This window comes from Loa loa (assembly GCF_000183805.2).
Source record: "Loa loa unplaced genomic scaffold supercont3.360, whole genome shotgun sequence".
Classification (NCBI taxonomy): domain Eukaryota; kingdom Metazoa; phylum Nematoda; class Chromadorea; order Rhabditida; family Onchocercidae; genus Loa; species Loa loa.
In genome coordinates, this window is record NW_018108540.1 from 12256 (window position 1) to 23482 (window position 11227).

General features: G+C 33.3%; 4 protein-coding genes across 4 annotated transcripts in view; all 4 read left to right on the top strand.

Annotated features, from left to right (window-relative positions):
* Positions 1 to 100: 100 nt before the first annotated feature.
* On the top strand, positions 101 to 610 carry LOAG_09021 (hypothetical protein; the record flags this gene model as incomplete). Its single annotated transcript, XM_003144550.1, has 1 exon — positions 101 to 610. One exon carries the CDS (start codon positions 101 to 103, stop codon positions 608 to 610), a length of 510 nt encoding a protein of 169 aa, XP_003144598.1.
* A 1053-nt stretch (positions 611 to 1663) lies between these two features.
* LOAG_09022 (tetraspanin family protein) lies at positions 1664 to 4019 on the top strand (the record flags this gene model as incomplete). The annotated part of the gene is made up of 7 exons (XM_003144551.2): positions 1664 to 1746; positions 1943 to 2018; positions 2198 to 2308; positions 2604 to 2795; positions 2875 to 2986; positions 3244 to 3398; positions 3557 to 4019. The coding sequence occupies 7 exons, from the start codon at positions 1664 to 1666 to the stop codon at positions 3773 to 3775; spliced, it is 948 nt and encodes a 315-aa protein (XP_003144599.1). The 3' UTR covers positions 3776 to 4019.
* Positions 4020 to 5238: 1219 nt separating this feature from the next.
* LOAG_09023 (hypothetical protein) lies at positions 5239 to 8766 on the top strand (the record flags this gene model as incomplete). The annotated part of the gene is made up of 10 exons (XM_003144552.2): positions 5239 to 5482; positions 5675 to 5783; positions 6083 to 6214; positions 6348 to 6466; positions 6699 to 6844; positions 7001 to 7107; positions 7179 to 7312; positions 7563 to 7760; positions 7841 to 7990; positions 8620 to 8766. The coding sequence occupies exons 1-10, from the start codon at positions 5396 to 5398 to the stop codon at positions 8764 to 8766; spliced, it is 1329 nt and encodes a 442-aa protein (XP_003144600.1). The 5' UTR covers positions 5239 to 5395.
* A 2296-nt stretch (positions 8767 to 11062) lies between these two features.
* Positions 11063 to 11227, top strand: part of LOAG_05402 (hypothetical protein) — a gene marked incomplete at both ends in the record, with an annotated part of 3718 nt that continues 3553 nt past the window's right edge. The window contains one exon of the mRNA XM_020446838.1: positions 11063 to 11194. Within this exon, the coding sequence (XP_020302864.1) occupies positions 11063 to 11194 (132 nt within the window). The remainder of the gene's footprint in view (positions 11195 to 11227) is intronic.

Here is an 11227-nt window from a genome sequence, read left to right on the forward strand (position 1 = left end):
TTATTTTTTTTTTTTTTTTTATAGGAAAGATGATACGAATGAGTTGACAATAACTGGTCAAAATTTTCTAACCGTAAATGATAACCATCAAAAGAGCCGGATGAATTCGTATCAGAAAGCTGTAAAATCGTTGAATGAACTGGGAAAATTATTACACGATGAACATAGTTGTATTAGCAAACCATCAACTTCATCCACATCTGCTCGTGATACACAATCAATCATAAATGATTCCGCATTATCAATCAATCAAATATTTGATGATATACTGATGGAAGATGAAAAAAAATCACGAATTAAATTATGCCAAAAAGAATCAATAGATATTTTATCAAATGTTAATCATAATTTATCAAATGTTAAACAAACAACTAGCAATTTATTATCAAATGATACAAATCGAATCAATCAATATGATAAGAGATCAATGCGTATGACGCAATCAGCAGTTGGAACTGATACAACATCAAATTTTCGTAATAAATTTTCAAAATTACAACTTAAAACAAATTTTGAATGTCATGATTATGATGAGAAAACTTCATGTAAAAAAATTGAATTGAAAAAATATATCGAATTTGATACTTCATCATTTTGGAATAAAAAATGAAATGATCAAAGTGTACGTTATTATCAACATCCAGAATTTATCACCTATCAGTGTGTATTTCATACATTATGATAAAATTGCAAAAGGAAAGAGGAAGAAATGGATGACGAGTGAAATTAAAGAGCAAGGAGGACAATTTTGAGGACAATGAGGACAGTTTTCAGATAGATTTCATAAATTTTAACAATTTGTCACATTTAAATATAATTTCGATGTAACCCAAGGATATGCTTTTTTCCAATCAGTCATTTCTTCAATGATCCACTCTTGATTTTTACTTTTTTTTATTGGTTTAAGGATCGATTTATCCCATATTGTTGATTCCGTTAATTGTCCATCGTATAACAGCTAAGTTGCCTGTTTTTTTTTTTCCGGAGGAATAATGTCCTCATTTCTTGCTGATTCTAGAAATCTTTGATAATGATGGAGATCCAGAAGGGTTTATTCTTAATGATGCTTGAAGAACAGAATCAATACCTATCATAAGACCTAATCTATCTGGGTAAACAAACTAAGGGCATAGCCTACTTTTCCAAACATACATTTCACAAAAACACAATATTACGATTCAGGAAATTGTCATAGCGAGACTGCACTTAACAGAAAGGCCGTGAAAGAACGAACGACGACATTCATATGATGATGATTGAGGTTCCGATCGTTTGTCAGGTCGTGCTATAAGGGTGAGTGGTTTAATCCGACAGCTATCTGTTCTTGTTACATGAATGCTATAGAAACAGAAACACTCTAAAGAAAAGTACTATCTGATCCTTTTGGATGATGTCAGAGAAACGGAAAAATGTTTCAGGATTAGTCACGAGTCCAGTAACCAATGAGGATCCTTTTCGTCGATAGAACTAATTTTTGCTGAGAAAGAAGAAAATAGGGGTTGCAGGTTATTTTCAAACGTAGTATTAGTTTACGGTACGTGGTTCTGAATTTTCCGGTTTGGTTTATGGGGTTTGAATTTGCAACATATGTTGCAGATTGTGTTAATCGAATGGTACTGTAATGAATCAAAGTGCTGTTTAAAATTTTTATCAAAACGGTGAAATGTATAAACCTGACCGATACAGGGATAGTGTATCCTGGCAATCATATCGAGCCGTTCCTTCACTAACTTCAGTGGAGCAAAGGTATTTGTGTCCCTTATGTAATAGTTCGGTAGTGTCATTTGAAAATTCTGGTTTTAGAAGTGATTTGTGTCTTTCAATAATATATAATATAGGAAGCGACATTGTGGTTCGAGTATTCCACATCACGATAGTATAGGTAATATTTTACATTCCGTTGTTTAAATTTATTTATGTATTTCTATTTTTTTTTTTTCAGGAATCCGGAGGAAACGAGACCAACTGCTAAAGCATTACCTCGCTATGTTATATATGCTTGTAATATTATGATAATGGTAAACACTTTATGCTAATTTTGTCAGTTATTTATTAATTACTTGATTTTTATTAATTACGACGACAATAATTTTCTTGTAATGTTGTTTAGTGAAATAAAAGAAGAGACCATCTACAGGTTTCTTTTCAGGGTCCTTCTGTAAGTTATCCAAATGACAAACAAAAAAGTTATTTTTAGGTTACTGGCACGGCATCGTTAGCTATGGGAGCATGGCTTCGTACAGATTCACGATTTAGTGATTTCCTCTCCCAACGGTATAGGAATGTTGTAGAGGAAGCATTCTGGCAGGTAATTTTTTGGGGGGAAAACTGTTGCAAATTAATCGATATTTTCGAAAAACCTTTTGGGTAAAAATTTTAATGCTGATCAAGTATTTTTGCTTTCAGAGCTAAAAGTGCTTTAAATGATTGTCTTCAGGACATTAAATTTTTATTTTATTCTTAATATCTTGCGGTCTTTTTTATTTTATCCTTAATATCTTGCGGATTATATTACGCGGTGTCAGCGGTAAAATAAATAACCGATGGTTATGAATAATCTGTAGAGAAGTTTAAAATTACACCATTGTAGGATAAATTTTTAGGCTCCTACTTTGTACGTTTTTTCCTACATTTTGATTATCGTTGGGATGTGCATGGTGGTTGTTGGTATGGTTGGTTGTTGTGGTGCATCTACCGATTCTCGAATACTTCTTTTCATATATGCAGTAGCAGTATGCATCCTTATGCTGTGCACTATTTCCTCGGAAATTTACCTTATCTTCAGAAAGTATGGTGTAAGTCCCGGACTTTTTCCCAATTTTTCATCAAAAGTCTCAGGTATTTTGATTTTTAAATGCGATGAAATCTTTGTAGATTGATGTTGAAGTGTCGGATGCGTTAACGTATATGGTTCAAAATTATTATCAAGGAGCAGGAATTGTTCAGGAAAGTTTAGATCGATTACAGCAAGCATTCCGATGCTGTGGTATGCTTTTGTTTCCAGTGTTTTAACCTTTTGATGTTGTCTTTTGATTTATTGATGAATTGGTTTTCAGCGTTCCTTTCAAATCATTTCCATGGAATTTCCGTATGTAGGATGTTGACTTTTGTCATCTATCAAGTCTCAATTTGTTGAGTGTTACTGACCACCTGAACGGAATCGATTTCATACATTATTTGTGATTTCGTCATTTGTCATTATTTTAACGTCGGCTGAAAGTTAATGCTGGAAAAAATGTTAAGGTAATGCGGGTTGTAGTGACTTTCGATTTTTGCATCAAGATGTTCCGCGTTCATGTGACATCAGGTGTGACGGTTGTCATTATCGTATAATGGCTGCATTGCGCATTGGTTTTTCTATTGCATTCGTTATCTTTGCCATCGTTATTATTGCTGAGGTTTGTCATAAACATCCTTATATTTCGGTCAGAGATCTGATTTTTCTATATATCAGAAATTGATTTCCCAAATTCATGCATATTTCCCAAATTCATGCATGCTGATTTAGTAATGCAAAATGACAGAATTTGTGCTTTTTAAAATGATTTGTTTGTAGCTTGTCGCAGTCTCATCTGCACTGATCCTCGTGATTAGATCAAGAAGTTCTGCGAGAGTTTGGTTGCCTAAAATGAAATGCCACAGAAATCACTGCGGGAACAAATATTACTCGTATGCACCTGATCAGTATCTGGATTTGAATTCACTGCGAAGTGATGACTGTCCCGTGCCAGGCTGTCATCATTCTGACCAGCTTACTTCGCATCAAAAATACTGAGAGATTCTAATCATTTCAGTACATTTCGAGTTTTTTTTCTTTTCCGAGTGGTTCCATCATCTCTTATGAAACAAATTTCACCAAGTTTTTTTCCTTCGAATGATTGCAGGTTAAGTCATGTATTTTTCCTTTTCTTTAATTTTTCTGAAGTCGTCTTTGCATGCTCGATGATTGGCAGTAAGTCAAAATAAAAAGAAAACAAAAGCAAGCGTATTACTATGTTTCTTAGTTCATAAGCTTTTATTTTTATCTTGCATTTTATCCATCATTGTGATTAGCAATCTACATATCACAATAGATATTATCAATTTTTCATTCCTAATTTATTTCTACGTTCTTTTCATTTACTACTCTGTTAAACTAGTCTATTTAATACAGTGGTTAGCACCAGTCCGTTTATTCTGTTTTTTCTTCACTTACTGCTTTGATGGCTTTATATAATTAATGGTGGATTTAGTTGTTCCACTGTTACTTTAATTGATACCCGTTCACTCATTGCTTTAATTTCGTTTTCCTGCCCAATCCGTCTCACACTCTGTCCGTTATCAATTGATACATTCACTTTTTCATTTTTGATCAGTTAATCTTTATTCTTCTAGATGCTTACTGAGAATCTGGTTATAAACTGCGCAGTTATGTTTTTTCCTTCTTTTCTTTTTTTCTTTTGCATTTTTTCGGTGCTGCAATAATTTTTGTTTGACATTTTTTAGAAAATTCGTTCAATATTGGTGATTTCTGTGTAGTTAGTAAACAATCTGAAAAATCTTGTTTTTCAATAATCATCTTAAAAAGGTTGCTCCATTTTCATTAATTATGTAAGGCTTGGGATTTTAATTCTGTAGGCAATTTTGTATCTTGGAGGAACCCAGTGTTTTTTGTAATGTTGAGAACTGACCAAATATCAAGTCATAATACAGGTTTTTTTGTAGATTTCGTTGACGGATGCATAGGTTGAAGAGTTGTGCTAAATACTTAAACCAAGATATTTTATTTGTGCGATGATATTTGAATTCAAGAATGCATAGAAGGAAAGAGGGGAAAAAAGGGAGGAAAGGGCTGCACTTTTTTAATTCATCTGCTGTACATAATTAAAGATTTTTTTTCTATCCGTAATTTCGGAACATCATACTGGTTTCTTCTTTCTAACATTTTTCGCGTTGAATCTCTTTTCTTTGCATATTTCATTAATCTAATTGTCCGGAAAATCCTCTAATTGGAAATCCTTCATTTTCTCATCTTCACAGTTCTACTTTTTCATGGTCATTTCCTGTTGTAATGTATTTGTTATGCAAATGAAATGCCTCACTTAAGCGTATCCAATGCCTTTGAGCGCTGGTTACGCTAAAAATAAAATAAAAAAAAGTCCCCACATAGCGTCATAGCATATTATTGGGATAATAACTTACCCATTCGTGTTTCTTCAAATATGGACTAATAGCATATTCCTTTTTTTGATTTATATACGAGAATATGGTTATGACCGCACGGTTTTTTTTTTCCTTTTTGATTTCAGTGATAGATTAATGATATTTTCTCTCTTGTGACCTGTTTGATATATATTTTAAAATTTCGGATCACTTGGTCTGGTGACACCTGGTGACATCTGATAGATCCTATGAAATGGGTGAAGAAAGAGGTGCACAGTCCCAACCAACAACAATATGGCATGGAGGAAGCTTAAGGGACAGTTTCTTGACAGTCGTTCAGGTATTCTGCTTTCTCAATTTTTTTACCAGAATGACAGAACATTGATGCGAATATATCTCTTGCATTTTTGTCTAGTGCGCCCATTATTATATCGGCAGTGTGATAAAGCAAATGAAATGGTCGACTGCTCCTTCAGTTGGCTTTTCATCTTTTTTTTTCCCTTTTTTTTTCCATTTTTGATTCATATTACAGAACGCTGGATCTCAAGAAATGCGAAATGAGCTTGTGGAGGATTTTAGGACAGCATTGGATATTCTGGCACAGGCTGCACCTGCTCCTAATATGTCATCGGTTGAAGCAGGTACCAGTACTTGAACGGACTGTTATGGTTGCTACATTTGATAGTTGGAAAGGTTCCAGATATGTTTTAGCGTAATCATGACTTCATCTTTGCTCGTCCATTGATTTTATTTTACGACAGTAGTTTAATAAACAGGTTAGATAGCTCAAGAAGTCTAAAAAGCAAAAACTGTGGTGAAACTAAGTTTTTTTCATAACCATGTCTCGAAATTTCGTAATTTTGTTCAAAAATTCTTCGTTATTTTCGATTTCGAGCTTCTCACAGTTTTTCTTTTTTTTTCCGAGTTTTTCTATATATAGAAAGCGGAAATGATCGTGTGGATACAGTGATTATCGTTGATGAAGACAGTGCGTCGAGTACTTCTTCAGGTTCTGGTACTAGACATAGGCTAACTCCAAGTATTAACGGGAATCAGTTTGGAAGACTGACAAGTTTGTGATTTGGTTCATTTTTTCCGTTGCCTTTCTCTTTTAAATGTAACTAAATTTTTAAAATAAGCCACAGAGATCCTCCCAGTCTTGAAGGATCAGTAATTTTGGACCTGTAACTTTGCGTTAATTGCAGCTGATGCAACCGAGAACAGTGGAGAATATTCCTCTGCAAATGATGATGCTATCAACACGAATCTTCAGAGGGAATTGAGCCGTTTAAGGGCACTTCTTCACAGAATTGAATTGCAACGGGTAAGTTTAAATCTGTAGTACTTAAATTCTAAATGCAACATTCTTGATAGTGTGATTCCTTGCTAAATAGTTAACACTTCAAATTTAGCAAAAATCATTGAAATGCAAAATTCTTTTAGTTTTTAATAAGTCGAAAATTATAAGTAATGGGAGTTTTCAACCAATTATTTTGGATTTTTTCCATTTGTTTGAAAATTATGCATCTCTCTTGAAACTGTGTTAATTTTTGCAGTTTTGGTTACTTGTGCTCAATGTTCTACCTTTCTTCATCATTGTATTTCTCAAAGCTGTTGTTGATGGATTCTTTTCATTAATAAGCGTTTTGGTAGCGCTTTTCCTTTTTCATATTGCAAACAGCACTTTTATGGCTTCTCGAAGGTAATTTCCCTCTAGTTTTTCTGCTTCCTTTAAAAATCTAACCAGCTAATTGTACTTCGAAAATAAAGTTTCTAACGACTTGCTGCTTTACAGCGATCAAGAAATATGAACTAAACTCATAATAATTCAAATTTTGCTGACTTCATTAACTTTCAGGGAAAAGCGCTACTTCCATCTTTTGCAGTCATTCACATCATCAGTTTTTTTCAACTTCCAGTCACTTTTTATGGTACGGCAAATTTTTAATTACGTTATTGTTATGGGTTGGAAGGGCAGATATCCTTTGGTCATGATATTCTTCATTTCAAATTGATATACAGCATTTTCTTTTCAGGACTGGATTCGATCTATATACCAATGGCTTTTATGTCGCGTCTTACGAATCCGATCACTTTTTTCGCCACTTTGCATGCTGTGCTGGTCGTTGATTTTGCTGTTAAAATTATCACCGTTACAGTGAAGGCCACGGTATATTTCATTTATCTTCAAGGTTTTCCAAATAAATTTCTTACAGAAAAATTGCAAGTGTGAAATAATATGTCAGCTTTGGTAGGGACTTTTTGTCGAGATGTTGGGACCAGGAAGGGTTTTGTGGCCATTTATTTAGGCTGAACGTTTTCCTATAGTTTCGTTCAGCTTTCATTATTCATTTGATTCTTTTTTAGCCTTCTGCATTACTTTTAAGTTGGAAATAATCAGCTTAATTTGACTTGTTTAGCTCACCGTTTTGCCGACAAAATTCATCGGGAACAGACGTTTACGTCGACTTTTCCAGTGGATCGAATATACCAGCCAGTTATATCGTTACATTTTGCCAATACCCCAGTGGACTCGATATCTGAGTTACTCGCTATTTTCCACTCCACTTACATATTTCAGTGATCATTTCTTCGCCGTGCTATATATAATTTATAAGGTATGTTTGCATTATCTGGAAATAAAAAAGAATCATGAAACGAAACATATCCATTTGGCACATATGTCATCTTCTTTCAGGTATGCTTAATAAAAGTGATTGGTAAACGTTGGTTTGAAAGCACCCGTCGTATTTTTCGCCTTACAACCGTTGGTTTGAAAGTTCCAACAGGTGAAGAAGATTCAGCTCAGTGTACAATTTGCTTCAATGATTTTTGCAATCCCGTTAGGGTCTGTCCTTTTTCGCTTTGTTTTTGCTTGGTGTTTATCATGTTATGATTTAGAGGAGCAAGTCAATTAGTTATTCCGTTTGTCCTGTTCTCCTGATTCGTGTTATCATGTACAGCAAAAAGTACTTTAACCATATTTGTTAGTGTCATATATTTGTTAGTGATTAACCATATCTGTTAGTGTTAGCTATTTAAACTACGATGTTAATTTGGACTAACCTTTTACCTTTTTGATAACCCTTAAAAGATTCTCATGATTTGTCATCCTTGGGATCACGTGCTTGATCGGTTTCTTGGGCCAGCTCATTTTCTTATACTTTACTTCAACTGGCAAAGTGTATAGTGGGACTGTATCCGTATTTAAATTTGGAAGTGGTGGTATTGCATATTTTTTCCATATAGAATGTGCAGTTTTTTTTAGGGTGTATCTTATTTGTATAAGCATATTTTGGATTTCTAGCACGAATAGAGTGAAATAATTCCTGAGTATTTTAGCGATTTCACCGAGATGACAAAACAGATTGGGCAGTCAAGTAAAGTATTTTTTCTGCTGGTAGCGCAGCTGCTCGCTATCCAAACGATGGGTAGTAAAGTTTTCAATTTTTTAATAGATAGTATCATTATTTACAGCTTTCTTGTGGACATGTTTTCTGTGAGGAATGTATCGGCACCTGGCTGGATAACGAGCATACCTGTCCAATGTGTCGAGCAACAGTTGCCCAAGAGGATAATTTGTGGAAAAGTGGAGATACGACATATTCTCCTCAGTTATGTTAATTGAGACAGTATTTTTATTTGCCTACTGTTCATCTTTTTAAAATGCATATTCAAATTACTAACATATCTCGGTCACTGAATGCAACTTACTTTGCTGGTGTCGCAGCTACTTGCTAACGCACTCTTAGTTAGCTTTCTGGAAAAGGTCTGCTTCTTCCGTCAAACTTCTCAGATTTTTGATAGTTCGGAAAAGATATGGTGCCCAGTTAAGTGACAAATACTGTTTAGTTGCGAACTCAAAATGTAAAGTATTAAAGTATGTAGAAATTTGATGCAATTTTTAATAGTATAATGTCCATCGCTATGATCCCATGAGGACTGATATAGTTTAAGGTTTGCTTAGCTTACTAATTTTATGTGTTACCCTTTTGAAAGTGGACAGGTCGTCTGAAAGTTAATTTTGTAAGGAATATCTCAAATGCTTTATGCGATTGCGAGATTTTTTCCTTTTTAAATATCAACTTCAAAAGCGTTTAAGACTGGTCCTACCAATCCAGCCGTTTTGATATGACATTCGCCAAAAAAAAAAAAAAAGAGAAAAAAAACAGATGCCTCCTGTATTTTCTTCAGGGTGAAATATGCATGCGTTGTTCGGGTTATTTTTGTATTGTCGAGAGTACTGTTTTTGCTGTTCTGCATTTTATTCGTGTGAATATGGATTTTTGATAGTTACAATTTTCATGAACTATGATAAAAATGATATCTTATGCATTTGCTTTTGAACTAGTAATCTGAGAGAGCACAAGAGTTGTTATGTATTATGGAGTTAAAATGTTAAGTCTAGAATTTCTGGACTTCGATGAACTGAATGAGCTCGTCATGCATAGACAACTTACTAATTATAGAAATAAGGATATTTCCAGTTAAGTTCCTTGCTGAATTGGGCGATATTTTAAAAAAAAGAAAAAAAAAAGAAGAAACGATGTAATACCACCTCCAGAGAAGCGAATATGGTGCCATACAGTTTTTTTGACAATTCTGAAAGAAGATATTTTCAGCAATCAGCGCTGGTGGTGTTTGTTTGGGTATCTTTAAGGGGTTATGCAAATAATTTCAGCCAGATTAATCTCTAATCGGCTTTTCTTAATTGGTGCAATATCGAAACTTTGGATAAAATGAGACAAGAGTGAGAGGATGTGATGAAAGAAGGCGATGAAACGAAGAAAACATTAGAAAATCAGTTTCTGTAAGGCAAGTGATGTTCGTTTATGACATATTTACTGCTAATATTAAAGACTGATATAATTTTGTATTTAAATTCCCGAATGAAATGGGTGGCTTCCTTTCCATCCTTCCGTTTCCTACCCGTTTCATAAAAAAAAATTTAACAGTTTGAAAAAGGGAAGAAAATATATTTTAATTATTTCAAATATATTGAAGAAAGGTTAGTTTTTTCCGTCGAAAAGTAATTGAATATTTCGTTACTGTTCTACTTTACAAATCTCCAAATGCAGTTTCAAATTAAGTAATGAAATTTTCCAACATGAAAATAATTTTTGTTTTCAAATGACGAGTATTCATTTATCCGCAATTTACTCATTAATAAATTTAAAGATTCATTCAGTCCTTGCTGAAAAACATTTACTTTTTGTGTTTTTTCTTTTCCTTTTTTTCCCCCTAAAATATATTCAAAATATATGCACCAATAAAGTACTTACCGAAACTTATGATACATTCCATCAATAGAATTTATTTTTTTATAAAAAAATTTTAAAAGTTCAAAAGATCGTAATGCAAACTTTTATTTGCATTATGGTAAGCTTTGATGAATATGAGCAAAAAAAAAAGGAAAACAAGCATGTTACAATTTATCAAATCATTAAATTTTTCTCTGAAGCAACCAATAATGATCACTATTTGGTACTTATTTCAACGTTATTACTCCTATTGATCAATAAAAATGTCATTTAATGATTTAATAAAATTAAATTAAAATGTAACGATAAAATTTTACTAATTTAATTAAATAAAAAATAGGATGTGTAAATGAAACAAGTAAGTAATAATGTTGTAATGTTACATGAGACAACATTATTTTGAGGAATATTTTTCTTTCAATTTTTTACTTGAAATATCTACAAGAAGTAAGAACCGGGTCTTTCTAAAGGCGGTTCGTTAACTTTTTAGTTTTTTTTTTATATTTATTTCCTTTTTTTTTTTTTTTCTACTAATACAAAGGCGTATCATCCATCTAAACAGCACAAACCCGTTGAGGAAAAGGGGAGAGAATGGATAATGATAGTGTGTCATGATGCTGTCGTTTTCAGTAGTAATTATTGGTGATCTATCGAAACAGATGTCCAGCAGCGTTCAACTATTGGTCACCAGTATTGTCCTATTGATAAGATTTACCTATGCTGAACTTACACTGAATAACAAAAAATTGGAATGGATTATTGGTTCCTGGCGATCGGAATTCTCCGGAAAGGTTTTATCAATCATTTGAAGTTTTTTTTTTTTT